Consider the following 27,595-nt stretch of genomic DNA (forward strand, 5'->3'; position numbering starts at 1 on the left):
CTTTGTCAAACATCAACAAGCCAAGCATCGATTGACCAACCGGGATGGACTGTGTCCAGTTGACTCTACTGCATGTTTGCTGGCTGGTAGCGAGTCCTCGTACGAAGTGAGGATATTCTACGCGATTGTTTTGGGAAAGTATGCAGCTGACTACTTTGACAGTGCCTTGACACTGACAGCGAGTTGGAATCATGCGGCGGTTGCATTCACAGCTCCATCATTGCGTTGGGCGACACGCCCGCCGGAGGAGTAGAGTAAGTCTAGCGTGCATTACGGAATATCAACTGAGGCATCTTGCACAGTTGTACATCTTTGCCCGGTGCTGCACCTGACGGAGTCACTTGCCTCGAAGGTCGTTGCATTGTCTATGACTGCGATGAAGGGTATGAGCTCGAGAATGGAGAATGTGTGAGTCCGGACCTCTAGGCCGGAAGATCGATGATGAGAGTTCACACGGCCTGTCTGTACAGTATGTACTACACGTATCATCTATCGCTACATATGCCACATGTCCTTGAGATATCGAGTATGGCATTGACCTATAATTATCTCGCTATCCTATCCTCTGCATTCTTTTTCAAATCTTCCGCCAGAGAACATTTGATTTGCTCCTGAACGGATGGATACAGATTCTTGGTGAATGACCGAGATGACCGGATGGCCATTAAGACAGGGAGCCCTTGTGTCGGTACATTTGTGTGCGTGCGTGCGTACGTACATGAAGGTCGTGGGCAATGATGTGAAGGATCGCACACATCTGAACGCCTGAACCTGCCTTCGCGGATTTAGAAGGTAATGTGAAGATTCTATTGAAATTATTCTCCTATGTGTTCGACATCATCGTTCCTGCTGCATCACTGTTAGCCGATATTGAAGAACATCCTTAGTCTTCGAATGCCTACTCTGCAGCATGACATCTAGAGTTCTTTTCGTCATATTACTTCCTTGTCTGTTGATCGGAAACGTCATTGCAAACTATATTGGCTGTTTCTCCCACGGCGTCCTGTAAGGACGATCACCATCTGATATCACTGCTTCTGGGGTCGAATGCCAGGTGAGTCGAGCAAATTCCAGAATGATTAGGACGACTATTCACCAGAAATACAACCCTATGCTTCAGACTACCTGTGTTCAACAGAACCACTTGTATTCTTACCAGTTCACTGAACACTACGGTACACCGAGCTACAAGCTATGGTGTCTTTGTGTGAATGATGCACCCAACCCAGAAGACTTAATTGATGGTTGTCATGACCCTATTGCGGAGACCACATATGTGACAGTAAGCACCGGCTCATCTGGCAAATTGATCATACTACAACTGGTCGGACTACTGATATATACCGTTAGGTCATAATACCCTATCAGCTGGTCTACCAGTTTGTCTGGTATAACTGTCACACCTTCACCACTACAGCACCCGGAACCCTTGTCAACTCTGCCAGAGATTGTTTCGCCACTTGCAATCCATACTCTTGGGCTGGCGTAGTCTACGATCAACGAGATCCTAATGTGATCACATGCAGATGCTACGCCTATGATAATCATCCCTGGTATGGCACACCAGCTACCGCTTGCTTGCCTGGTCTTTGGTTCATCTACAATCATTTCCCTCAACCGAGCGGGGCAGTCAGGAAAAGATACAACGGTTTTCAGGAGGGGAACAAGAAGACAGAAGTCTGCCCCAAAGGTCTCACGGCTTGTAAGCTGCTCGACAGCGAGGGCCTCGCCTTTGAGGTCAGTGACTGTTTGTTCGACCACATTGGGAGGTATATGGTTTCGTTTGTGAGGGTTGATCTCGGCTTTACACAGTGTATCGACACTTCACAAGAGCTGGAATCGTGCGGTGGCTGTAGGTATGGGATGTTCATGAGCAGAGAAAAGGAAGAAGGGCCATCCGAGGAGTAAGTGAGCATTGGATCACGCCTTTCCATCAGGCATTCACCTGATCGATGTCTATCATCAGCTGCACGGTAATCACTGGGGCCGAACTCGGCGCCGTGACATGTCAGTCGGGTCGATGTGTAGTCTCAGAGTGCGAAGACGCTTACAGCCTTCAAAACAACAAGTGCCTGGTTAAATGAGTTGCGACTTCCAACATGGCCTGTGTTCGTCCACTAATTACTCCATCCCAGTCGTCGGACAGATCCTGTAAACCTACAGAGGCTTGTGTATTCGGCTATTGATTATGCACTATCTGGTAACATGTTATACTTTTCTTGAGCTTTGCGCCTCAGGCTTTGGTCACATACAGTGTTTCGCACATCAGATTGAAGAGCCGCACGGATGGCGACTCAAAGACACTGTTTATGCCAATTGGTCAGGCTTATAGTGATCATCATTATCAAGGTTCTGATCTTCTGACCTTTTCAAGCCGATCTTATTGGACGAACCAAAATATCGATCCGACAACCAAGAAAGAATACGTTAGCGGGGAACTTTTCGGACTTGAACTTTGAGTAAGAATTTAACGCTTGTAGCAATACTATATCCGCACCTGGATTGCTTCGAGTGAACATATTATCAAGAGCTTTCAGCCTTATCCCTATCTTATTAGCTATAGTGATTGGATCAATTGATGCGTATGTTGGCTGCTGGCAGGACCCCACATAGTACTCATCATTCGGCAGGAATCGGCCAGATGATCCAGTCTTCAAGGAGCTAGTTGGTGATCTAGAACGTCTGTTTCCCAATGTTAAAGTAGGTCACAGCGTGCCTACCTCGACGTAGCTGGTTACGTATTGATGCTGTCTGGTGAATAAGCAGGTTACCCATATGGGTCCGCCGAAGGACTGGACATGGGAAGGTTCCTATAAATCAACCGATAATGCCGCGTGGCAATACGTGTATAGTCCGAGGGAATGCTTTGATCTCTGCTCCTCTTACAGTCAGGCCATGACGAAGTTTAACCGGGCTGGAAGGTTCGTGACTGTTCAATACATCTGCTCCCTTTTGAAATACAGTCCTCAAATATCCCTCAGCTGTGGGCAAGAACACCCGTTTTGACTTCGCTCAAGTTGCCACCCAACTCATTTGCAAGGCGACCATCGAGAAACCTATAATTTGTACTATCCGGGTAGCTTTGCAATTCGCGGCTGATATCATTTGTACCATGCTATATGAATACCAATATATATCCCTAAACACCCATAAAGTATTCTGTGCCGCAGTTGTGAGATTACCCAATGAAGCCGGGTAGCCTCAAAATGTAGTTTCCCCTTGCAAGTTGTCGAGGCTCACGGTCTCGTTGAGTCCGCAGTCAATCAATGTGCATCTGTGTACTTTCTCAGCCTCTTACCTTCTTTTGTATGGATCGTTATTAATCTGCAACCCGGTCCGTATTCAGGTCCAAAGTTGTGCAAAATGATCGCCGTCGTCCTTGAAGAAGCACTGGGTGGGGCGTCGTTCAGGCATCGCTAAGATACGGTCCTGTACCGGTCGCCACTCAAACAAATACATATCAGCCCAAATGAAATGCTTCCTGCTGAAATATCGCAAGTTCTCAATACATAATATCCAGCTCTTTGTGCTGAACATGGTCCTTATCAACTTTCTGGGATTATCTGTGCTGTTCGTGCCAAACACTTTGGGAGACGTTTTCGTAGGATGTTTCGATCCGCGGATTTCGCCTACTCCAGATGGTTTATCATATGATAGTTACCTAGAGAGCTGTCAGGTCAGTATCATCTCGCTTCAACCAACTTGGGGCTAACAGCATCATCGTAGGATATCTGTCGCCTTGATGTGACCGACTACTCGTATTCGTACCCTGACCCGGCGGACCAAGGTGATTTTCCTACGCTCAGAATATGTGAATGTGGATTCAATCAGCCTGATGGTCGATATCTCATTCCTACTAGTTTATGTGACTATCCCAATATCCAAGTGAGCACCATCATCCCATTATAGCTTATGATGTCAATAAGAGTCAGCTCTGATTCACGACAATCAGGTTTTCTATCTTCCATCACCAGGCGACTGGTCGTTTTCCGGATGTCTATACCTTCAGGGTACACCCAATACACAAGTCACTAGCCTTGCCCAATGTCTAAACCAGTGTAAAGGATATCCCATCGCATTCACTGTCTACATCGACAGCTGCATCTTTTGCTCGTGCACTTTGACGATACCAGATCCGGATGATCTTCAAACCGTCTGCGGACTTGGCGATTGGTTCGTATATTCTGAGACAGTTCTGCCGAGCGGTTTCGTGGCGAAGAAGAGACTCCATAAGGATGAGGACCAAGGATTATGTCCAAAGGGTCTGACAGCCTGTAGAACCGATTCAGCTTTGTCATCGTCATTTGACTATGAAGTGAGTCTGTCTCAACAATTGTCTATCATCGCCACTAATATGACTTGCATCCTTGCAGTGTATCAATATAGAGGAAGAGTTGGAGTCATGTGGTGGATGCCTGTTTGGTCAATTACATGTGGGAGTTGAGAGATTCAATTTCCCCATCGGCCTAGAGTAAGTCCAGCTAGATGACAAGCGATTGATGCTGATATTTCATCGTGGGCGGCAGTTGCACCCAACTACCTGGAGTGAGAGCGGATGGAGTGACATGTCAGCAAGGCGAATGTTCGGTTTTCTCGTGTGATGATGACCATTCCCTGCATGCGGGAAATTGTATGCCTTCTTAGTGATGACATTGAGCAAGGTCATCATAAAATCAGAGGACATTACATATATCAATCAGACATGAGTAGAGATGAAATAGAGCTTTTATCATAGATAGGCCGATAGTCCGGTGTTCATTCATTGATCTGAGCTTGGATAGTGAGTGTTCCTGAGAAGTCCGGGCGGTGGCTTGAGGGGAGCCGAACAACAAATCTATGCTGCTCACGGACATGATGGTGCCTGGAGAAGGCGGTCAATGGCAGTATGACCTTGTGACCTGATAACTTAGATTGGTTGCCTTGAGCGAGACTGTACACGCATATATATAAGTAAGAGAGTAAATGTGATCAGAGGTACAGTACTTACCTTGGGAATTTCATACCGTTTTAACATACTTCGCTTAAAGGTAAAGTAAATTGACAAAATGACAAAGCCAACGGTACTACTTGCGATCATCTTATCTCTTCTCTGCCTGAGCAGAGCCAATATCTCGCCAATGGGGTGTTACCCATATGCCAGTGGACCTCAGCTCTACTCCAATGATCCAATTTCAATGGAAGCATGTGCGGTATGTACCAATTGCTCCATAGCTGATGTACAATTACTGATCTGATCGTGAATAGGCTGGATGCACGAACACGTACGCCTCGCTCTTCGCTTTCAAATACTACTACTCATACTTCAACCCTGATATCCAAGCGACAGACATCAGACATGTCTGTGAATGTGGGAACAACTTGGGATACACTCCGTCCGACTGGACGTATGGAGAGAGCTGCGGTCAAGCAAATTTCTATGATCCGCCTATCACGACTGTGCGTATACTTTTACCTTGCCCCAAGAAAGATTCTCATTCTGATCGATACGTATGAGTTCAGGTTTGGTTACTCAAGACCACATTCAGCAGGCTCGGCTGTGCAATAGTTACCAACTATGAAGAGCGACATTTTTCAAATGTACCGGATTTCCAAGCTTGTTTTGCCCAATGTAAGAAGTCAGAATATGTCTTTGTCGATAGGGCAGTTGGCGTTGGTATCAGATGCAGTTGCTCCGATGAACCAACCTATCAAGGACTGTCCAGCTACCAAGGCACGACTCCGCAGGACTTCAACTGGATGATCTTTCAGCATCCTCCTGGATCGAGCGGAGCGCCAAGTGGATGGGTTAGAAGGCAGTTGAAGGAAAGGTTAGCGAGAGAAGCCGGTCAAAAAGCGTTGGCGGTCTGTCCGAAAGATATGACTGCTTGTCAGACTTCAAGTGAGGATGATTCGAGCTTTGAGGTATGTGATTTCTACCATTCCGCTGTGTCTAGCCTTTGGTGATTGCTTACTGTATGTATCCCCTGATAGTGCCTCGACGTTCAGTCAGAGTTGGAATCTTGTGGAGGATGTATATATGGGTCTTTTGGACATGGAGGCAACAGTAGCTGGGGGATCGAGTAAGCTTTTGACCGTGTTGATTGTGTTTATACTGTATATTTCGTCGCTGACACACCTCATAGCTGCCTATCTTTGCCAGGTGTCAGTCGAGAAGGAGTCACCTGTCTTCTGGGAGAATGCCTGGCTTTCGGCTGTGAAAACGGGTATGATCTGAGGGACAATCAGTGTACCCTCTTATTGACTGATGGAGATGATTGTACACATATGCCTAAGTAGATATGCCGTTAGGAATAAGTTGCATTTTCGAATCGACTGAACAGCCTTTTGCAAGATCAACTATAGTGTCCTTATGAAAGCTTGACGCAGGTGATTGAGCCAGTTCCCCCTCAATTAACTGTTTTCCGATACCCCAAAACAGAACCGCCATGCAAACCACTGAGCTATCAAGAAAGATCACTGTGCCAATACCTGTCGTTCCACTTGCGATAGTAGCCTCATGCGCTCAAACCATATTGGGCAGCCTCCTTCCCTTAGGCTGCTTTCTGCCCGGCGGTATTAATGGGACGTCTGTTATCCCGACTCCCGTGAACATCTCACAATGTGCTGTGAGTCAGATAACCTTCCTGATCTTCCAGAATATGGTAATAGGTGAGCTGACGAAAAAAGGTGAACCGGCAGGATGTTTGCTACTCAGCTCACCATTCTAGATATGCGGCTTTTTGGGGTTATCCATTCTACAATTCGGCTCATCACTCCACCGAATGGCAAGATGTCTGTGAATGTGGTGATGAGCACCCAAGGCCAACTTCAAGATGGAGATACATGGAGGACTGCGGTCGCACTTCGGTATATACTACGGTGAGCACCCCTAAAATTTACATGGTGGTCCGGACTGAGCTGACTTTTGCCACCCGGATGCATACAGGTTTGGCTCCTCGATAGTCCATTTGCCTTTCTGTGTTGCGCAGCACCGCTTCGGGCACCAAATGAACACACAATCAAAGTCGATCATGTAGGAGATTGCCTGGACTGTTGCTAAGACTTGAATCTTGCATTCGCAAAACGACGATCGGACAATCAATTTAGTTGTTGGTGTTCGGACGACATGATGAACGATCCCATTCATTTATGTGGAGCTTCTAATGACACTTTCGTTTTTTCCCAAGCTGTTTCCAAGAATCGTACTGAAGATTAGAAAATATCTTTGTATTATACGCTAGTCGATTGAGATCATGTTCCGTACATACTGTGTATGTATCATGAGAAACATAATCAAACCGCCTGCCATACCTTCGCAACGGTCTGTTTCTCGGTAAGCCGAGTTCCCATCGAGTAGTGAGATCAAGTGATCGATGCAACCACATGTTCCCTCTTCCGAATCGAGACGGACCTACCTTTATCACATAAGAGCGTCGGACATTGCGGGCAGACGATCTTACGCCAAGACAAAGGAATATAAATGGCGATCAGTGAGAAAAACCTCGCCATTACAGTCCATTGTACTGACAATACAGTTTTGCAATTTACTTTGTACAATATCCATTCTCTGAAATCCAGCATCATCGAACAACTCATTTCACTCCATATCTACACTCTCTAGAATCTTCATCTCAAGCGATATGTCGGTCATCAGTCTTTTTATAGCTGTATCCTATCTCGCCATTACCGTCAATGGGGCGGCATATGTTGGATGTTTCAATCGGACAGTCATTCACCCATTCCCATCTATTCAGATTCCCTTTGATCCAACGGCGACTAGGTGCTCGGTGAGTACGATAGAGGCAATCCATGAGCATCCGTGATCGTAGTTATTCATACTGACAAAAGCATGACACGAGGATCTATGTCAACAATATCCAGTCACCTACGCGATTTACTGGGCTCAGAATTCCACTCCCGCGTCAGAATGGATTTGTCAATGTTCTCAAAGCTCACCAAATGGTACTGAACTTCATCCCGCTTTCTTCTCTGAGGGATGTAATTTCCCATGGGTCTCGGTACGTTGGTGTTTGTTTCACATGACCGATAGCCGATATTGACTGAACATGTAGGTGGATGTGATCCGACCTGCAGGCGACTTCAGATGCGCAGGCTGCTGGATCTTACCACCAGGGGTTACACCCTGGACCATCGTCGCCACATTCGAAGACTGTTTCGAGAGATGTGTTTCGACTCCCCTCGCCTATGCTCAATATGTCGGTGAGACCGCTCAATGCATATGCACCTCCAGCTATCCACCTGTGGATCTTCCTCTGGAATGCGGTCAGAACACTCCATTCCTCTATGTACACGATGTGATGCCTAGTGGATTCGTTAAACGTCAAGCGAAAAAAATTCATGGAGCTAAGCCAAGATCGCTTGCGTGGGCTATAGTGCATCGATGTGGATAATGAACTTGAGTCGTGTGGTGGATGTGTACATGGTGATTTCGTAAACAATGAAACAGACAACCATGATGTAGGGATGGAGTGAGTCCACTCCTACTGTGAAAGCACAGATGAATGCACGGTGGGCTGATTCCGCCTCTTCATCAGTTGTACTTCTACTGTATACCCGGGGTACAGTATCTTGTTGGTGGAGTGTCATGCCACCAGGGAAAATGCAAAGTTAAGTTATGCGAGGAGGGGTATAACCTTGTCGAGGGGAATTGCAGGTCATGATCCTGTGGTGATTTTTCGCTGTCGAATAATTCTTCCTTATCGTGATTTGTTCCTAGTTGTCTGTTTGTATGTCCACATTGATCATGCATTAATCGAGTATGTTACCGAGAGATCTAGTCCACTTGCACAGCTTTCAGACTTCTCAGTGAGATCTGTTGTGCATTTGATGGCACCTGACATCTATCAGTCATCGGAAGCTATATTTGAATGGAGAACATCTGACTTCGCACCTCGTGTTGAACAATGAGTCGAAGTGTGATTTATGAAACATGCATTAAATAAGTAGCTCATAGGATCTCGGATTCTCATCAATTCTCGTAACACTATCACTTTCACCCATCACCTGGTCCATTACCATATTCCTAACATGCTTTCTGTCCCTGTTATAGCTACACTCGCCTTGATCCATCTGGTAAATACAGCAGTGAGCGCTGCAGAAGTCTTTGCTGGATGTTTCAATCCTTCGGTAATCGATACGAACAGAATCTTCGCTAGATCATACGTATCCAGCTTGATCACTTGTCCAGTAAGCATCATATTGTACATTACCTTTGTAGTACAGATACATCATTCATTCCAATGACCTTGCCTTTCAGTAAGTATGCAGACGATTATCTAGTCCTCAAAATACATATGCTTATTCGAGAGTATCAACCGTTCAACCTAATACAAGTTTATGTTGGTGTACGGGAATTCAACCTGATGCTAGTCACTTGATAGCGGATAGTTCATGTCCTTATCCCAACTTATCTGTGAGCCATTTCTTCGCCCCTGAATTATACCTTAAATAGACAGCCACTGATACCGGATGAGACTGACGGACCTATTCCCTTTAACAGGCCGAGCTCAACCACCCACCGGCCAATTGGGGATGGTACAAATGTTTCGATTTCCTGTCCCAAGGCCCTGCTGCCAACTTCACCGTCCAATCTCTTCCAGAGTGCCTCACTGGATGCTCAGCATACCCAAACGCCTATTTCAGTTATTTCGATAATTCCAATAAACTTTCTTGCGCATGTTACCAACGTGGACCACCATTTACGATTGATCAGTGTGGGTTAGGGATTTATTATCATTATTATCATACGTTCGGTCCGAGCGATCTTGCCAAACGAAAGATGATGAGCTTGGGTGGAGATGCGACGGAAAATGGACTTTGTCCGGGTGGTTTGAAAGCTTGTAAGATTACGGAAGAGGATGATTTCAGTTTCGAGGTGAAGTGTAGTTTTGCTAGTCCTATCGTGACCCTAGTTGAAAAGTCATGTTCCATATTCAGTGCATCGATACCGATACCGAGCTGGAGTCCTGTGGAGGGTGCATGTATGGAGAGGTAGATGGCCGCGAAATTCATGATCGAGCTGTTAAGTGAGTAATCTGTTCCGATACGTACAAATCAAAGTCTAGGTAATCCGCAAAATCACGTTGCTGATTCAGTCTTACTATACTAGTTGCCTCACCCTACCAGGCGTTCTCCCCAGAGGCATGACTTGTGAGAAAGGTCGATGTAAAGCCTTCAGCTGTGAGGATGGACACCGACTTGAAGCAAATCGATGTGTCTTAGTGGACTCAAGACGATTCATTCCAGTTTAACCGATGCCCATCGTGTCATCAGTTCTGTCTCAGCGACGCTTCTCCCCGAGTAGATAGATGTCTTGGGTAGATATAATTGTATATTCATGTCTACGATGTTATTAGCGGTTTCCGTGATTTCATTTCCCAGAGCAGCTTTGGCCAAGATCAGAAGTGCATGATTGCTGTCCTAGCAATGCAAGCAGTTACGTATGAATTGGGTTAATCAAATTTAGATCTATCGTAGTTAGCCCCTCCTGCCCGTCGTAACCGAGTGACTACATCGTCCTATATACATATGTCCGACGTGTCAGCGAATCAGCACATTTGGCAGATCAATTGGAAGGATATACGACACGAGAGGATGACACATACCTGTTTGAGATCTGATGGAGTTGAGGCTGATACTTCGATGGAGTATGCTCTGAGGACACTTTTCACATCTGCGAGGTGGACCGAAACCTGTATACAGAACGTTAAGTCAGCGGTACGTCTGGGGATAGCATCATAGTAGTATCTTCGGGAAGACGGATTACTTCTAAAGGACATCCAGCCAATCGACTATATGATCTCCTGATCTCCTGTTCTCCTGGAACCATCTTTGTATGTGTGATACGAAGAACCCATAACACAATTGACTCACCTTGGCCCTCCTCATGATTTTCACTTCCTCTCCAATCCATATGACCAAGACAAACTTCTCCCTGAACGAATGTTCGTCATTTTCATACCTTACTTTGGCATACGCGAAAGAAGCTCTTTGAGGTTGGAATTCTTTGGCTAATTCTTCAATGTTTCCTGTTCCCGTCTTGGTGAGCGTGAGCGTATTTGATTTGTCGGACTGAACAGCATGCGAGACAATGACATAACTCAGATAAGCTCCTTTTTTCGGTGGAGGGCGAGGATGTTGAGATAGCTCACCTCGTAGTCCAATAGTAGCCATGTAGTCTCATCGTTGTTACTTCTGATCTTCTCGTAAGCTACAAGTGACATATCAGCTAGATGTACTCCACCTCCATCAGGGACGGCAAGATGAATTGACCTTCAGCGATCTTGGGATCTTTCACGTCGGCCATATTGTACAGTGAGAGAGTGAGAGGAGTGAATAGGGCAAAGTGAGATACTAGGTTGAAGAAGCGGATGATATTTAGCGAAGTAGAATGGCTACATCTTGACCAGCAAGGGCTTTCACTCGCTCTCGCTCATTCACGAGACGGACGACGATCCAACCGCGTCAGGAATCAAGCCAACTTAATCCGCTTTCCACGTGGCAAATCAAAGCTACGAGATAACGGAATCAAAATCAACAAACATCAGTTGACAGAACAGGATAGTAACCGAAAACATGAGTGTTAGCATTCCAACTATGTCGTTCTTGAACAGCTAGTCAACAACTAAGATATCAAGGATAGATATCCCCCATCCGATCCTATCAAAAGAGGCTACCAAAATGTCTTCACCACCAGGGAAAGTGGTGTCGACCGATACAGCCACCACACCCGAAGTCGAACCATTATCTTCCCTCCTCGCTCATCCCCTGCTGCAGGATTCGAAGTTCGTAGCTGCTGCTGGAGGTTTGGTTGTGCTTCTGATATTCCTAAGCTGTGAGATCCCTGGCTTTCGCTCAATTTTAAACAAGCAAATCCCAAAGCTCATCCTCTTGCTTTCATCTAGTATTCCGAACAGGAAAGAAATCATCTCGTCGATCTGGCCCCGCGTCAGTATTATTGGTTGGACCGAGTGATTCAGGCAAGACATCCCTTTTCACCAAAGTTAGCTATTCAGACGACCTGATCATGAGATAGTATGAGCTGATGGGAATGTCACTCTTGTAGCTAGTACATGATACGTATATTCAAACGCATACTTCGATACAACCCTCCATAACTACCTTTCGTTTCAATTCACCATACGAGGATGGGCAAACCAAACCCATCAGACTGATTGATCTTCCTGGACATCCGAGGCTGAAAGATGAACTGAAGAAGTACGTCAAAGAGGCTAGTGCGGTGGTGTTTGTCGTGGATATACAGGCGTTAGTAAGAAATTCAGCGGCTGTTGCTGAGTGAGTACTTTTCATATCCAGACAGTAGAGTGCAGGGCCTCGGGAAGCTTCGCTCTTAGTCACGACGCTCGAAGCACTGTATGACTCCAATCGATAACGCTCAAGTCCCTTTGAATTGTCGGGTCCTTCACCGGTGCTAACATGGCCTGATCCGCAGAGACCTCGCCCCAATCCTTGTAACCTTATCCAATCAAAGTATCACCGCCCAATCTGAACCTACCAAAGTACTAGTTTTAGCACACAAAAGTGACGTCCTCACTCGGTCGTCCTCCAACGAAATTCCAGAAAGTTCCATCACCACCGCCAGGGAGAGGGTAAAGTCGATCTTAACGAGGGAGATGGACAGGCTGAAAGCCACGCGAACGAAGAGCGGTGCAGGAGGTAAGATAGAATCAATGGGTAAAGTCGCTGGTACCTCGTCTTCAGGATTCTTCGCGAAGCTCTTTGGCGGTGGTACAAGTGGGGTGGGACTGGAGGGAGAAGACGAAGGTGAAGATGAGAGTCTGATATGGGGTGGGAAAGGTGGTTTTAGCTGGGATGATGTAGAGGGAGTAGAAATTACTTTTGGTGCGAGTGGGTTAGGACCCGTTGGGGCGAAGAAGGAGGAGAAGGAGGGGAATGGGTTGAACGAAGTGAAAAGCTTTATATGGGATGTCTAGGTTTGGTGTACGGCAGTACAGGATTAGTAATATGACAGGCAAAATTGTTTTGGGATGAGTATCTATGCATATAGGTCAATAACATGAGTCTGAAACTAGGTTCTCATGGAGTGAGTTCACTAAAAAGAAGCTCAATATCTCCGTCAACCCTTCCTGAAGGTGTCGCGCTGCAACCCACAAGTTGAGATAGAGACATTCGGTTGAGACCTCGAGCGTACAGATAAGTACATGCTCATTGAGTTCACCTCTACTGATGCCCTCATAGTGCCCTACGAAAATCCTCGCAAGTCTGCTTGCAATACTTCGGTTGTGCATACAGTCAACGATACATGTGTCCAACGATGCATACTGTCAACCAAAGCTCATCATGCCAGGACATAGGTTCATATGGAGAAGTATGACGTCATTACCCCGGGACTTGGTGCCACTTCCACATCCGTAACCGTTGCCACCACTTCGCACCGCAACATCCCATCTCATTTCACCTTTCTTTCAACGTTTCTTCTCTCCCTCATTTCGCTATTATCCAACATCTCCGTATCGACTCCTATAGATCACTAAGCACCCTTGAAATCAGCACTAACACAATACTATACGAGCTACCTCTACACGACAAATACCCTCTCAGCCCACTTAAACCACTCGCAAATCACTCAACATGGTCCGAGGTTCCGATATCATCTTGATTCTCGTCGCTATCATTTTCCCCCCTCTCGCAGCGGCGATGATTACCGGATGTTCTTGCGACTTGTTCATCTGCGTGTGCTTGACCATCTTGGGATATCTCCCTGGTCATTTGTATGCCTTCTGGTTGATCTGTGAGTGTTTCTCTTGCATTGTGATAAAATCAAATCATGGTACACCATTCTGTATGGATAATGATCGAGTGTTGTTGAATGGGTGTTGAACGGGTGTTGACTAGGCGATGACTTGATGATGTCGACTTGGCATCGAGATGGGTGTCGAATATGTGTTGGATGTGTGTTGAATGTGTGTTGAATGTGTGTTGAATGTTGAAGCTGATCATGAATCGGTCATCTTGCACAGACAAGAAGATGAAAGCTGAAGAATCGTTCGGTCCTGGAGGATATACCTATCTGGGTAATGGAAACTTTGTTGGTAATGGTCCAGGATATACCGGCGCACCTCGTAAGTGAGCTACCATACGGTAGCATCAACAAAGGCTGATGAACGCCATGATAGCTCCTCCACCTCACGGTCATCAACAGCAATACTACGGATCTACTCAATAAAAGTTCCACTCGGTCAGTCATCACTTGTCAAGTCATGATGTATTATATGAATATCTTTTCTGACTCGCAATGCAGAACATTTGATCGTAGTAACATTATTTCGATCAGGAGTCAATCGGAGGGTCCCATACACTGGAAGGCGTAGCGGTGATGTCAGTAGTAGTAAAACATGTATCTGATTTATCGCAATCTCATTGATATTTGGTGGTTCATATCTTGCCAGATCAGCTTACACATTATTGGATTTGACATATCATTCTCGTGTCCCCTCACTTTCATTTCTTTTTGGTTGTTAAGGAATTGAGCTATCTTGACTATACCTGCGGGATCCCCTCCAACAACATACATCCTTCGCCGTACGATCGAAAGTTGATCCTTTCTTATGGGAACAGCAATGGATATACGTACCCTCCACGACGTTCCTTGGATTTCAACCCAATCATGGTCAAAATGGATGACGCAAGCAGATCCCATGTCTTCTGACTTTGCCCCTTTTGTTGTACTAAATACCACATGCACATGCATGCACAACATGGGAACGATGATTTACATGATCTATCGCTCACGATTGTTTTTACAATAGTAGAGTATAGCAGAATTTACAGAACAACGTTCAACGATATTGGTATCGGTATCGATTTCGATTGACCATCATTGTAGGATGAAAAAGCAATACGACTTTGGATAATGGGACAAACGGGCTCACGAAGTAAGAATAGAGGTGATGGAGTGTTGGTTGGCGATGGTGAATCGGTATGTACGAACCCATCAGTATTGATATGAGAGACAATGTGATTGTCGGTACTAACACTTTGTTCATGTTGACAGGATAGGATATATGAGATCACGGGATTGACGGGACATCGATATCCCACCGAACAAGAAGTGGCGGAAGAATTGGATCATCTGAAAAAGAATTATCGTGAGTCATTCTGCGTGCAATGGACTGGGGCAGTGAAGGCTCGCTGACAGTTGAAAATGATAGTACGAGGGATAATGCAGACTGAGATATCAGATAATCGCGATGGATCATACAACGTGAAATGTCATAAATCCAGAGCATGGGTGGAGGGGGAGGTGATAGCTCTGGAAAAGGAATTCAAAGGGTTGAGTAAGAGAAGTGAGTCATCCGTATCTTACTGTACCGTCTCCATCACTTGTGATCGGAGTGTGCATTCGAGTTTCAATGGACTGATGAATGAGTATGTATAGGATCATGGTCTATAAGTCTTGTTGCAACCGATAATGGGTGTTCCAAACCTACTGGAGTAGCATCAGCACCATCTGGAAATGGTTGGAAATTAATCTAGTCATGTACCACCTTGTCAATGCTGTATAATAACAGTATTCTTAGTATGTGTATGCATTGCTACATAACACTAAAATCCTAGATGGTTCCGCGGTCGTTACAAGCTATGACTATCTGTACTCTAGTACTCACTGCCGAACTTGACAAAACATCGGAGCTGTTGATAAGAAGACTTAATGAAAGGTTCGAGCCCCCTCGACATCAACGCAAGCTTCCTGATGTGCACTGACCACGACCTTCAGATCGCATGGACGCACTGACCATGTCGTGTATGAAAACAAAATGGGGTGGTGGGAGAGGGGGGGGGGGTGTCAATGCACCTTCCATTTCAATCAACAATCAAAGGGAAATGTCTGATCTGACGTCAATCACAACATCAACCATCAAACTTCGACATCGACTCCTTGGAAATTTAATCATTTCCATTCGGTTGATCAGATACTGTACAGTATGCCAAAGTCATTCTCTGTTTTGTACTCACCCGGTTTCCACACATATAGATAGCTACTACTATAGACCGAGGCAAAATGAATCTCTGGCAATCTGCTCCCATGCACGTAGGTTCATTCCATCGTGTTGAAGACCATCAAGACGAGGTAGCTAACATCGTTCAATTTAAGTGGCAAACCTACACCACTTCCACACCACTTACACCTCAACTGGAAGAAGCATTCCGCCGACAAGCATCTCAAGCGTTCAGATGTTGTAAGCATTGTATTTGCTTGATTGACTGCTTGCATTCACAAGAATCCAACTGATTTGGTCGAGCATTCAATTAAGCCCATCAATCAATAGGATACTCCGTCTCTTCGTCATTCACCACTCATAATGGCGTTACTACCGGTACCACCCAATTACAAGTTGGTAAAGCCACACCGTGGTCTACATCGGAGATAGCTGCGGTAGAAGGGTATCTGGTGGGGCTAGTTCCGAAAGGTAATCTGTTAGGGTGAGTCAACATATACCACGACTAATGACTGATAAGCATCCGCAGATATAAGATCATATTGTGTTAGTGTTAGAAGGAATCGAGCTGATATTGGAGTATGGTGGTTATAGACCATCAGGTACACCCGTAGGGTATATCGAATCGGCCCCACCATCAGCACTTTCATCCACCAGAATCAAGAAACGATCTGGCTCCAAGCCTACTGCACCTTCCCTCACTTCATTCCCCTCAACAGTCAGCGAAGCAGGAACAGTCTCACCATCTGTTCCACCACCGGGGATGCAGATGACAATGGCTACTTCGCCTACTAACCCCACCGGATCGAATCACGTCCATTACGAGGATTTACCATATCATCAACCTCAGGGAGGGAATAGTAATAGGTTTAGCTCGATTACTAGGAAGTTTAAGAAGAAGAGTACGAGTATGGGTAATTGATCAATTTGGACTTCGCTCTCACTATCTTGTGAATGTTGAAGTTGAACCGTATCAAGCTGTACTTGATCTCTGTAGTATCTCTCTTTGACACGGATCGATAGCTGTACAGTATCTACTGTTGGTATAGTCATATGATCAATGTGCTGTGTTTCATATCCTCATGTTATATAACAACTGTATTATACCTTTTGCATAACTCAATGCCATAGTGGATTGGATGTACGAGATATATATATATGTGTATTTATATATGTATATGTATAATGATCTATCAAGTAATTCACATTTTCATTCATTCTCCTAAACCAAATCATCATCGTCGTTCATCGTCAAGCGTTATTTCCTTTTCTTCAAGGTCCCATCTGCATTTCCATTCCCATTCGAATGTGAATGTCCATTTGATATACCATTCGCAGTCGTACCCACACTCTGAGGTACATCATCCAACACCTCCCCATCACCATCTCCATCTTCGGTCGGTCCATCCTCATCTTCATCATCCGACCTTGAATCTTCTGCCCCCTGACCTCTAACAACTTTAACAGCGACTTTCACAGCCATGTAAAACCATATACTCGCCAATACCCACAAAAGGCTCACCAACCCTATGAAACCCAAATACGTCCTGTACGTCAAATACTGTCCAGTCGATGGGGACCACTTAAATTGAATGAACCTTGGTGCGTCGAGATAAGACGTTTTGATGACTAGGAATAAACCGATTTCTCGGGAGAATAACCATGAGATTAGAAAGATGACGAATGTTAGGTCGCATGAGCGGGAGTAGGAGAGGTATCGAAGCATCTTCGCGAGCTGAAAGATAGCACGGGTGAGTCAGTATGATTACGTTCCATTAGAGGAGGGAGATCCAGGGGAGCGGATCAGGGACAGGAAATAAGGACATCAAGGAGAGACATGGAGAATTGAGAGATCGAGCAAGTAGATCCTTATCCCACTCACAGGTAAGAAGATATCACAGAAATCCATCAAAACATGAATGACCACACCTATCCTAGTGAAGTTCGCTATGTAACTCGTGACGATCAAGGTGATAGTCAAAATATGATGACCGAACATCTGCCAATGATCTTTCCTCCTTTTCTCAGTGTTGATCACGTAGATCTGGTGGAACCACCATCCCAATTGAGCGAGGTAGTAGAACTTCGTTAGAGCCGGTAGAGGGGTGTAGGGGTAGGTGCCCCATAACTGCTCAGGAGAGGTGGGTGAGGGAACGGAGTAGAGGGTGAACTATGAGTCGCCAAGGGAGAGGTGATTAGCTCATTTATGGACATAGAGCGAAATAAAGTGAAGTGGTGGTCCGAACATGAAAGGTGGAGTTGGAAATGAGGAAGACAAAAGACAAAGGAATCTTCCAATGAGTACCAGACCACATCACGCCCCAGTGAACAACTCCATCTCCGCTCCCTGTTGACAGCCCAAATACGAGGAGAGCCAATTCAACTCACCATCCCCAATGTCCAAAACACCGTACAATACAACATACTCCAACCCTGTTCCGAGAACCTAGTTACAAGATGTTTCTTATGCTTTTTCTCCTTCTTACTCTCTTCCACCACCACCTCTACCTCGGCACCTCCTCCTTTTATCTTTTTCTTCTTCTGTTTCAACTCTATACGTCTATTCCTATCTAGTATGTAGCTCGCGAAAGGTTGAAAGACATAGTTCATAGTGAACGACCTGAGTAGAGTGAATATGATGGCCCATGATATCGAATAATATATATCTTTATATCCTTTATCATACAATATCTGTCCGACAACATTGTGATTTGATGTTGATGCCAGACGTAAAAACGAGTGAGCTTTGGGATGTATAGGGTAAGAGAGGAGGAAGAACGGGTGTAGAGATGATGGGAGGTAGGTCTCGATTAGATTGGGAAGGGTTGAGGAGAAAGTCGAGGTTGTGAGGTTATAAGTCATCTTGGAAGGAGTGATGATTGAATGAGTGATGGGGATGTAATTTTGTTGATTTTATTGGATATATCGTTGTTTATCGATACTGAGAACAAATCGTATACCTTCTTGAGCTACGTGAATAATTCGTGGATGATCCAAATGAGCGTGAGTATTGAACCATCTGTACAATAAGATTGAGTCAGTTCAACAACAACCCCAAAGTGACATAAAACAACGAAAAAAACCAAGATGAAAAACCTCGAACCACATTTTCCGGAATGCAATTCCAATTCCAATTCCAATTCCAATTCCAGCTCAACGCGTCAAAAACTCGCAGATTGCCCAGGCCAAACCCATAAAAATTTTGATACAATGCATTCAACTTGACTCACCAATAATCGACCTCCCTGAAATCTTTTGGGCCGACTTTGTACCCAGGACAAGGCGATGATGTGAGTAGCGTGGACAGGCTATGATCAGATGGTATAGGACACTAGTTTCAATCGATATCTCTGCTATGGGATGGACCATTGATCTTTCTCCACTCCACGTTCGCGCGTTGACAGTCGAGAAAACGAAAATGAAAATGATTTCGCAGGCCATAAGTTAGTCCAAGCATATTATTCATGATACCCACTTAAGCGACATCCCATCTTCAACTTCGATCAGTCCAAGCTGTACGAGTAAGAAAACATCAATTGCAATCATTGGCATTAAGATCATACCTGCTAAATACTTTATAAGAAGCTAGAGCTGTCAGAGATTCGTAAAACTCGACTCATCATGGCTCTCGCTAAACCCTCTCCGACGTTATACGTATCCAACCTAGAGACCAAGACGAAGAAACCCGAATTGAAAGCTTCCTTGTATTCCCTCTTCACACCTTATGGACAAGTGTGAGTGGTCATTCTCCTAGTTATACCTCGTACCTACACGTATATATCTCTCTCACACCTTTACATCAACGATGAAACCTCAGCTGATCCTGGTGTGCGGTGTGTGTTTGATCAGAATCGATATCGTAGCTAAGAAACATGGTGGGGGAAGGGGTCAGGCATTCATAGTATTTGCCGAACAGGCTTCTGCTACAGCTGCCTTGAGAGGGTTGAGTGGAGAGTTGTTCTACGATAAGGAACTGGTGAGTGAACGATCTTCTGATATAGATTCCTGATTTTTTTTTTTTTGTTTTATGAACCTTTGATTATATGGAATGATATTACAATCATCTGATACAATGAACATATAACATATACTGACATATCCCATGCTACCAGTCAATATCATACGCCAAATCACCTTCCAACACCACCCTCTCCCGCCAAGATCCATCCCTCTCCCGAGAGAAGGCAGCGATGGAAGCTGCCAAATTGGTCGTATCGAATGCTCAGGGTGAATACGAGCAGTTGGAGAAGGAGCGTGAGGCGGATGAAGCTGCTCTCAGGGGAGAAAAGAGGGATTTGGAAACGGAAGAGAACGATGGTGGTGAAGGGAGAGATCCAAAGAGGCAGAAAGGTAATGGGGAAGAGGAAGAGGAGGAAGAGATGGAGTTGGATGAGGATGAGGATGAACAAGGCACGTTCACGTCTCGACCCACCTTTTCATCAAATAATCTCCTTTCAGTCAAAAGGGATATACTAACGATACGATGCTTGTTCGAAATTGTTCAGCTAATCATCCTTCTCTCATATGTACGAACCTACCCCCTGAATGTAATTCCGATATAATGTCAGCCCTATTCTCACAGTGAGTCAATCTCGTCTGCCATCTCACGCATACACCTTTATCATGACTGACCTGTTATATGATCAGATACACCGGATTGATCTCAATCACCTCATACAACTCGCCCGTCCCCAAATCCCATCCAACACCCAATAAAGGCTCCAAATCGTTCTTAGTGAAGTTCGATACAGCAGCAAACTCGAAGAAAGCCGAAGAGGAGACGAAAGGGTATTTGATGCAACCGGGTTGGGAGATGGGTGTCTCATCAAAGTAATGGGATTAAAAACTATGTACATGTATTGCATGGAAAACGATAATGGAAATACGTTGAAACATCACTAATTGAGCTACATTGACCAGCGATTATGACGAAATGGAAATATGAGTACTACTAATCTTAATATTCCCTACTTGAACTACTCGAAGGGATAATTGACATTGCGTATGAAGCATATATGGAGGGGCTTGAAAAAGCTGTGGAAGGAATAATCCATAGTACCCATTATTTATCACTTAAACCACGTCCCCTTCAGGCTTAGCCAGAATCGCCTTAATGGCATTACCTTGATTACCGAATCTGCTAAGTACCTCTGCAGCTCGTTTCATCTCGGCGGAGAAATCGGTGATGATCTTTCTTGCTTTTTCTGCCACCGAAGCGAAAGTAGATGGTCAGATTGGGATGTTATAACATGATGTTGATCAAAGGGAGGAACACCCACCATGTCCAGCTTCTTCAGTTTTGATGGCTTCGACCCCAGCCAACAGATTCTCTTGGGCATCCTTGTTGAGTTTGGTGAAAATGTAATTTACTTGAATGATATTTTCATACCTGATCAGGAATGTCAGCTTGCTATTACCTTTTGACAATCATTAGGATAAGGAGAACAGCAAGACGTTTGTACCCACGCGTGAGCGAGTGTATCTTTGGCATAATCTGTGTTGACAACAAGATATGGTGAGTCAAGTGTCAAGATACATTTTACCGTGAAGTGGTCGAATATGCAGAGCTATACTCACTGTCAAGGAATTTGACTAATTCCCCTTGGATTTTATCCCATTCATTCTCGAGTTCAGCTTTAGAGTCGAAAACGTGGATCTAACAGATGTCACATTGTATAGCATCCGTAAATGACCAATCATATGGATATCGTCAAGCTTGTGTACAGGTACAACTATTGATTCAAAGATCGAAGGAAGATCAAATCAGGAAGGCATAACTCACAGCTTCCATAGGATCAAACGTATCTTCGACCTCTTCCTTGACCTTTTCCTCGTTCATGGCATTATGACTATTATATCTTATCTTCTTTCTAGAACTACCACCAGCATCTTCCTCTTCTTCAACTGAGGGAGGTAAAGAAGAACTTGAACCCGTTCCTTGACCAGCTCTTCGAGTAAGCCTTTTAGGACCTCCCATATTAATAGCTGGGGAAGGTCGTTCACCATTAGCGTTAAATTGGGGAGGAACGAAATTAGGTCTTCTGGGTGTAGCCGGTGCTGAATGAGGATGGAAACCGGCAGGTGAAGAAGGAGGAACTTGGTTGCTCCATTGTCTACCAGTACCGTTCCCGTTGTGGGCGTTGATATTGACAGAGGAGGAAGGATGGTTTCCTTCCTCGTCAATATCGACCAGATCGGGAGAAGTGTTCGATCTACCGAGATTAGCTGATCTGGGGGATGGATTAGGGTGGTAGGGTGATCCCGAGGCGGGCGGGAAGAATTGATTGGACATTCTTGAGAATATGGGACCTATCTTGAATGGTGTGGAGATGGGATTGGTGTATGGAGAGAAGAGAACGGATTGAATGAAGGAAAAGAAAAGAGGGAAAGAAGAAAGAAAAGGAAGCATGAGATTGGAAGTGAGTGATATATATATATATATATATATGAGCGGTGAGGATGAGGAAAAGGAAGATTGATTAGTATCGACGCACAGACCCTTCTAACCATCCTTTGGCGGAATGAGCATCAGTACACGTCAGTACACGTCATCCGGGTTGGTATTTAATCAACAAGATGAGATGAGGATTGATCAGAAAAGCAGATTATATGGAACCGAACCAATACTTGTTCTTTAACGGTAATGCATTTCGTCAAGGCGATTCGCCCATCGATCAGATCCACCATGAGATGGACTAATCAATCAAATATTTACGTTTGAAGAAAGACCGTAAATGGACGAGCTGTACAGGCAATATCAGTGTCAGCTTCTTCCCAACTTAAATCATTGGCGAACAAGCTCACCTGCCATGCACCTAGTCCAATTATGCCGACCGTTATAAGGATGGAAAAGTTCTTGACTCGAGAATTGGTACTTTCTACAATACAGGAAGCATGACAATCATTCAGTAAATCAATTGTTATGATGGTTTGGTTGTATGACGATACACTTGGTCCAGAGTGCTGAGAAGTCTATGGAGAGGGTTGATGTTTTCACGAAAAGTATTACGCACCATTAGTATCTCTCATCCTCATCTCTCTTCGCTGTAGATAACCCATCTCTTCTACTATTTCTTTTACGACAGCTTCTAGTTTACGCATTTCCACTTCGAGGATGGATAGTGATTCCTGATTGGCTATGGCACTGATAGAGCAAAGGTATGTTCAGATTTAATATATCATTCTATACATTGATAACAAGATTCTGCGCAGCAAACGTCCACGTTTAAGAATTCCGAGACTCACTTGTAATCTATTGCATCTGCACCAATATCCACATCCAGATCCACACTTCTCGATAATTTCTCATGAGAGTCTATGTGAGTACAGCAGACATTCATCAGATACCGGCAAGGTTTGCTCGCGAGCTATCTGATATACTACACTCACCACTTTCCAGGTAATTCCTCAGACATACTCCAACGTCCGCTGACTCATGCGTGGTAATAGCCAATCTAGTTTCTCCTTTTATATCCTGTATCATGGAATCCCATCAGCTATATAACAATATCTCCAGAGACAATAGGTAAAGAAGCTAGCTAACCTTCTTATTCAGGTATACGTTCCCCCTCTCTGATCCATCTAGAATCTCGATATCAACCCTTTGTCCATTCTCATACGGCACGTTGGCTGTCACAATCACCAACGAATGGGCAGCTGCAAAGTTCCATATACTACTTCACTCGGATCAGTACAGTAACTTGTATGAGAATTCGGTTGTAGCTTACCACCCTATATCATTGAAAAGCGTCATTAGCGCGAGCAACCCTGCTGTAGATAAATCACAACGTACGAGGTTTAGGATACCTATCGGCAACTAAATCGAACTTGACAGCGTACACTGCCGATATCAGTGATAGGAAGAACAGTATCGGTCGGAATATCATTGTTCAGTCGTTAGGATCTTCTCGTCGTCGTCGTCGTCGGCTTCCCGTGGTAGTAGTTTTGCATATGATGATGATGTTGGAGATGGTACGAAATGTTTGAAAAGGGAGATGATCACCTCCACGTCTGATCAGTGCAAGAGACGCGTGATGGATTAGGCCCGTGAAATCGCTGGTATCGTGTGCCTATCAAGATCTATTCGTGCCTTGAAGTTGTTCCCGGATGCAGCGAGAGACCGAGTCATTTTGGGAAGTGTTGTTCAACCAAAAAGTCAAAAGACAAAGGAAGCAGCAGCACGGTATAGGTGCTCAAGCTTTCATCATCATATCAACTACCGTTGCAACAGCGCCAACAGGAGACCGATCACGACACCTGACTGGTGATACTACCGAGTCGGCCTGACCCCTCTGCTATCCGCTGTATGAGGTCAATCTTCCTTCTCTGTTCAAAACGCTCTTTCATACCTCCTCATCCAACTTTACTCTCATCACCATCAAGAATACTCAAAATGTCCGTGACCACAGCCTCAAAAGCTTCGACCTGTTCCAATCCTATCAGTAACGATGAGCCTGTCTTGAGAGTATACAACTCTCTGACCAGATCAAAGGTATGCAGCTTGACCTTCGTCGTTGCTCACCAGCACGCATAGCTGATTAAGTTCGGTAGGATGTGTTCAAAACTCGTAAACCGAAACATATAGATTGGTATAACTGTGGACCTACAGTATACGATTCGAGTCATATGGGACATGCAAGGTCAGCTGCCGATTCCTCACCGCTTTCAAGTGAGACTGTAACTGATGTGACGTCTTTCTGGAAACAGGAATTACTTGACTCAGGATATCATACGAAGGATATTGAGAGATTATTTCGGGTACAATGTTAACTTCGTCATGAACATTACAGATATAGATGATAAGGTATGTTCTTTTTCTCGATCTATTTCATCAAATATCTCCATCCTGATCAAGTTGTACACCGATGCATAGATTATTCTTCGTGCTCGTGAAAAATACCTATTGGATCAAAGCAAATCGACCCACTCCACCATCACTCCCGAACTTATAAACGATACGAAATTAGCATTCTCCAAACTCTTACATTCTAAACTTATCAAATCCCTTCCTTCCCCTCTCACATTCAACACTCAAGATGATTTAGAGATATTCAAGATTATATTGGAGAAAGATAAGACGGATACAAAATTCGCAGAGGAAGCTAGGTTGAAAGAGGAGAAATTCACTCTGTACCTTGCTAGTCTGCTCAAAGCACATGGTGCAATCACCAAAGCTGAGGGACAATTGAATGGATCAACAGAAGGGGATGTGGTGGATTTAGTAGATGGGACTAGCGATGTTTTGGGACCACACTATGGAGAGACAGTGAGTGTAACTTTGATCTATCGTCGTATGATACCTATTCATATCAACCTTGTCACATTAACTGACCCAACTCAATACATCACTCTAGCTCGGTCACACCATCAAAGATCCCATAGCTGTATCCCGCACATTAGCTCTATATTGGGAAGAACAGTTCTTCGCCGATATGGCCAAATTGAAAATCCTACCTCCAAGCTTCAAACCTCGAGTATCTGAATACGTCTCTGAGATTGTCACTTTCGTAGAAAAGATAATAACCAATGGGTTTGCCTACGAGGCGGAAGGGAGTGTATGGTTTGATGTGAACAAGTTTGATGGAGCTGAGGGGAATGGGTTTAGACATGATTATGCAAAGTTGCAGCCGGGTAGTAAAGGGAATAGGAAATTGTTGGATGAAGGTGAAGGTGAGTAATACTCATAACACTCAACCGTCATACGATAACTCGCATTCAAATCATACCCTCCATTTTCTGCCTTTACGACCAGCTTCGCTGATGACATTTTACAAACGTACTAGGCGCACTTACCGGATCAAAAGGAAAACGTCAAGCAGCAGATTTCGCCTTATGGAAAGCCAAATCGAAACCTGGTGAACCTGCTTGGCCATCCCCCTGGGGAAAAGGTAGACCAGGTTGGCACATTGAATGTTCCGTTATGGCATCTGCGATATTAGGTAGGGGAATGGATATACATTCCGGTGGTGTCGATTTGATGTTCCCTCATCATGATAATGAATTGGCCCAGAGCGAGGTAAGTCAGCTTTCAAGAGTCGGTAAGGTTCTGAGTCGAAAGCTTATGATATTTTTGTAGGCGTATCATGGATGTGAACAATGGGTGAATTACTTCTTACATACTGGACATTTGCATATCGAAGGTTTGAAGATGAGTAAATCGTTGAAAAACTTCATCACTATCGAGGTAAGTCGTACATCACTCATATCCGTTCATTCTTAAGAGTACTGATCTGAGTTGGTGTGCCGCAGGAGGAATTGTCAAGAAATACCGCTAGGCGGTTGCGTCTTGCGTTCATGCTGCAGACGTGGAATCAGAAATTGGATTATAGTCGAGGACTGATAGCTGATACAAAAGCTAAGGAGGAGACTTTCGATGTGAGTGGAATCGAATACAAGATTGATGTTGCAACCGAAATACTGGAGTTATTGTCGTGATTGTAGAACTTCTTTGCCAATGTCAATGCTCGATTAGCACAAGCTGGACCTTCCTCGGAGGGTGAACATGGTCTCGGAGAGGCTGAGGAAGCTATTACGAATGAGTGAGTGATGACCGACAAATCTTCTTCCATATACATCGCAATGCTGATAAATATTGCTCTCGTAGTCTTTTCAACGCCCAAAAAGAATTCCACGCCGCTCTCTGCGATTCATTCAATACACCCATAGCCATCCAAATCCTCCTTGACCTCATCGCCAAGACCAACATATATTTTTCGACGAAAGGAAGAGATTCGAACCTCGGTGTGGTGGTTAATATAGCGGAATGGATAACTAGGATGTTATGGATGTTCGGTTTAGGTGAAGGTGCTCCGCCTAAGAATGGTATTGGATGGGGTATAGCTACGGTTGGTGGTCAGGAGGGAGTGAATGGTCAAGATGTGAGTTACACGCAATCCTGAGTCGAATGTTATTCTTGTCTGGATGTCGAACCACGGCCATTTCCTGAATTTTATACTGATTTGTTTTATACTTCGTTCAGGTATCGTCTCAAGTAGAACCATGGGCACGATCCATCTCTTCCTTCCGAGATTCCGTCCGAAAATTAGCAATGGACAAATCCATATCTCCGGAACAACTCTCCAAACAGATATTATCCCTCTCCGATAAATTTAGAGACGAAGATGCTGTTAATCTCGGTTTACAATTGGATGATGGACAAGGACAGGATGGTGGAGCCTTATGGAAGATTGTCGATCCTTCGTCACTGGTTGCTGCAAGGGAAGAGAAGAAGCGTATAGCAGCTGAAAAATTAGCAAAGAAAGAAGCTTCTGCTAAAGCTGCTGAAGAGAAGAAGAGGATCCAACTCGAAAAAGGAAAAGTCAGTCCTAAGGATATGTTCAAACCCCCTCACGTGCAAGGTTTGTACACCGAATGGGATGAACAAGGATTACCGACCAAGGATGCCGAAGGGAAGGAAGTTAGTAAGAATGCGGTCAAGAAATGGCAGAAAGAGCAGAAGGTTCAGGAGAAATTGCATGAAGCGTATTTGGTTTGGGTGAAAGGGCAGGAGGGGAAGTAATGGCGCAGGCGTAGCGGTCAGATGACCTGGAAGAAGAGTATTAGGAATATAAGGTCGGTTGTTGGTCATGGTGAATAGCTCTGAGCACGATGGACGG

General features: G+C 44.7%; 15 protein-coding genes across 15 annotated transcripts; 11 read left to right on the forward strand and 4 right to left on the reverse strand.

The window, feature by feature from the left end:
• Nucleotides 1-1,075: 1,075 nt before the first annotated feature.
• Nucleotides 1,076-2,084, forward strand: I203_107993 (uncharacterized protein; the record flags this gene model as incomplete). Its single annotated transcript, XM_019148175.2, has 4 exons — nucleotides 1,076-1,282; nucleotides 1,351-1,737; nucleotides 1,813-1,904; nucleotides 1,967-2,084. The coding sequence occupies 4 exons, from the start codon at nucleotides 1,076-1,078 to the stop codon at nucleotides 2,082-2,084; spliced, it is 804 nt and encodes a 267-aa protein (XP_019002408.2).
• Nucleotides 2,085-3,535: 1,451 nt separating this feature from the next.
• Nucleotides 3,536-4,644, forward strand: I203_107994 (uncharacterized protein; the record flags this gene model as incomplete). The annotated part of the gene is made up of 5 exons (XM_065518304.1): nucleotides 3,536-3,676; nucleotides 3,832-3,885; nucleotides 3,953-4,315; nucleotides 4,374-4,471; nucleotides 4,527-4,644. The coding sequence occupies 5 exons, from the start codon at nucleotides 3,536-3,538 to the stop codon at nucleotides 4,642-4,644; spliced, it is 774 nt and encodes a 257-aa protein (XP_065372669.1).
• A 401-nt stretch (nucleotides 4,645-5,045) lies between these two features.
• On the forward strand, nucleotides 5,046-6,276 carry I203_107995 (uncharacterized protein; the record flags this gene model as incomplete). Its single annotated transcript, XM_019148176.1, has 5 exons — nucleotides 5,046-5,189; nucleotides 5,245-5,436; nucleotides 5,500-5,901; nucleotides 5,971-6,059; nucleotides 6,123-6,276. The coding sequence occupies 5 exons, from the start codon at nucleotides 5,046-5,048 to the stop codon at nucleotides 6,274-6,276; spliced, it is 981 nt and encodes a 326-aa protein (XP_019002409.1).
• Nucleotides 6,277-7,619: 1,343 nt separating this feature from the next.
• Nucleotides 7,620-8,390, forward strand: I203_107996 (uncharacterized protein; the record flags this gene model as incomplete). The annotated part of the gene is made up of 3 exons (XM_019148177.2): nucleotides 7,620-7,766; nucleotides 7,839-7,997; nucleotides 8,052-8,390. The coding sequence occupies 3 exons, from the start codon at nucleotides 7,620-7,622 to the stop codon at nucleotides 8,388-8,390; spliced, it is 645 nt and encodes a 214-aa protein (XP_019002410.2).
• A 637-nt stretch (nucleotides 8,391-9,027) lies between these two features.
• Nucleotides 9,028-9,994, forward strand: I203_107997 (uncharacterized protein; the record flags this gene model as incomplete). The annotated part of the gene is made up of 5 exons (XM_065518305.1): nucleotides 9,028-9,200; nucleotides 9,268-9,412; nucleotides 9,500-9,713; nucleotides 9,868-9,874; nucleotides 9,937-9,994. 5 exons carry the CDS (start codon nucleotides 9,028-9,030, stop codon nucleotides 9,992-9,994), a joined length of 597 nt encoding a protein of 198 aa, XP_065372670.1.
• A 457-nt stretch (nucleotides 9,995-10,451) lies between these two features.
• I203_107998 (uncharacterized protein) lies at nucleotides 10,452-11,305 on the reverse strand (the record flags this gene model as incomplete). The annotated part of the gene is made up of 5 exons (XM_019148178.2): nucleotides 10,452-10,517; nucleotides 10,605-10,691; nucleotides 10,873-11,070; nucleotides 11,151-11,209; nucleotides 11,272-11,305. 5 exons carry the CDS (start codon nucleotides 11,303-11,305, stop codon nucleotides 10,452-10,454), a joined length of 444 nt encoding a protein of 147 aa, XP_019002411.2.
• Nucleotides 11,306-11,679: 374 nt separating this feature from the next.
• I203_107999 (uncharacterized protein) lies at nucleotides 11,680-12,953 on the forward strand (the record flags this gene model as incomplete). The annotated part of the gene is made up of 4 exons (XM_019148179.1): nucleotides 11,680-11,833; nucleotides 11,904-12,001; nucleotides 12,065-12,294; nucleotides 12,452-12,953. The coding sequence occupies 4 exons, from the start codon at nucleotides 11,680-11,682 to the stop codon at nucleotides 12,951-12,953; spliced, it is 984 nt and encodes a 327-aa protein (XP_019002412.1).
• A 658-nt stretch (nucleotides 12,954-13,611) lies between these two features.
• Nucleotides 13,612-14,206, forward strand: I203_108000 (uncharacterized protein; the record flags this gene model as incomplete). Its single annotated transcript, XM_019148180.1, has 3 exons — nucleotides 13,612-13,771; nucleotides 14,001-14,102; nucleotides 14,157-14,206. 3 exons carry the CDS (start codon nucleotides 13,612-13,614, stop codon nucleotides 14,204-14,206), a joined length of 312 nt encoding a protein of 103 aa, XP_019002413.1.
• Nucleotides 14,207-14,893: 687 nt separating this feature from the next.
• Nucleotides 14,894-15,516, forward strand: I203_108001 (uncharacterized protein; the record flags this gene model as incomplete). The annotated part of the gene is made up of 4 exons (XM_019148181.1): nucleotides 14,894-14,959; nucleotides 15,035-15,128; nucleotides 15,192-15,326; nucleotides 15,419-15,516. 4 exons carry the CDS (start codon nucleotides 14,894-14,896, stop codon nucleotides 15,514-15,516), a joined length of 393 nt encoding a protein of 130 aa, XP_019002414.1.
• Nucleotides 15,517-16,042: 526 nt separating this feature from the next.
• I203_108002 (uncharacterized protein) lies at nucleotides 16,043-16,902 on the forward strand (the record flags this gene model as incomplete). Its single annotated transcript, XM_019148182.1, has 4 exons — nucleotides 16,043-16,072; nucleotides 16,136-16,220; nucleotides 16,296-16,464; nucleotides 16,575-16,902. The coding sequence occupies 4 exons, from the start codon at nucleotides 16,043-16,045 to the stop codon at nucleotides 16,900-16,902; spliced, it is 612 nt and encodes a 203-aa protein (XP_019002415.1).
• Nucleotides 16,903-17,238: 336 nt separating this feature from the next.
• On the reverse strand, nucleotides 17,239-18,842 carry I203_108003 (uncharacterized protein; the record flags this gene model as incomplete). The annotated part of the gene is made up of 3 exons (XM_019148183.1): nucleotides 17,239-17,715; nucleotides 17,863-18,150; nucleotides 18,369-18,842. 3 exons carry the CDS (start codon nucleotides 18,840-18,842, stop codon nucleotides 17,239-17,241), a joined length of 1,239 nt encoding a protein of 412 aa, XP_019002416.1.
• Nucleotides 18,843-19,601: 759 nt separating this feature from the next.
• I203_108004 (uncharacterized protein) lies at nucleotides 19,602-20,814 on the forward strand (the record flags this gene model as incomplete). Its single annotated transcript, XM_065518306.1, has 5 exons — nucleotides 19,602-19,714; nucleotides 19,830-19,956; nucleotides 20,093-20,390; nucleotides 20,486-20,561; nucleotides 20,628-20,814. The coding sequence occupies 5 exons, from the start codon at nucleotides 19,602-19,604 to the stop codon at nucleotides 20,812-20,814; spliced, it is 801 nt and encodes a 266-aa protein (XP_065372671.1).
• Nucleotides 20,815-21,053: 239 nt separating this feature from the next.
• I203_108005 (uncharacterized protein) lies at nucleotides 21,054-22,272 on the reverse strand (the record flags this gene model as incomplete). Its single annotated transcript, XM_019148185.1, has 5 exons — nucleotides 21,054-21,184; nucleotides 21,260-21,369; nucleotides 21,447-21,474; nucleotides 21,558-21,636; nucleotides 21,763-22,272. The coding sequence occupies 5 exons, from the start codon at nucleotides 22,270-22,272 to the stop codon at nucleotides 21,054-21,056; spliced, it is 858 nt and encodes a 285-aa protein (XP_019002418.1).
• A 403-nt stretch (nucleotides 22,273-22,675) lies between these two features.
• Nucleotides 22,676-23,866, reverse strand: I203_108006 (endoplasmic reticulum vesicle protein 25; the record flags this gene model as incomplete). Its single annotated transcript, XM_065518307.1, has 7 exons — nucleotides 22,676-22,723; nucleotides 22,785-22,858; nucleotides 22,994-23,124; nucleotides 23,226-23,295; nucleotides 23,370-23,454; nucleotides 23,524-23,653; nucleotides 23,766-23,866. 7 exons carry the CDS (start codon nucleotides 23,864-23,866, stop codon nucleotides 22,676-22,678), a joined length of 639 nt encoding a protein of 212 aa, XP_065372672.1.
• Nucleotides 23,867-24,372: 506 nt separating this feature from the next.
• Nucleotides 24,373-27,498, forward strand: I203_108007 (cysteine-tRNA ligase; the record flags this gene model as incomplete). Its single annotated transcript, XM_019148187.1, has 11 exons — nucleotides 24,373-24,471; nucleotides 24,531-24,619; nucleotides 24,687-24,783; nucleotides 24,853-25,245; nucleotides 25,334-25,649; nucleotides 25,763-25,995; nucleotides 26,056-26,163; nucleotides 26,229-26,354; nucleotides 26,421-26,518; nucleotides 26,584-26,857; nucleotides 26,959-27,498. 11 exons carry the CDS (start codon nucleotides 24,373-24,375, stop codon nucleotides 27,496-27,498), a joined length of 2,373 nt encoding a protein of 790 aa, XP_019002420.1.
• Between the last annotated feature and the right edge of the window lie 97 nt (nucleotides 27,499-27,595).

This window comes from Kwoniella mangroviensis, chromosome 3 (genome assembly GCF_000507465.2).
Source record: "Kwoniella mangroviensis CBS 8507 chromosome 3, whole genome shotgun sequence".
In the NCBI taxonomy this organism is placed as follows: Eukaryota; Fungi; Basidiomycota; class Tremellomycetes; order Tremellales; family Cryptococcaceae; genus Kwoniella; species Kwoniella mangrovensis.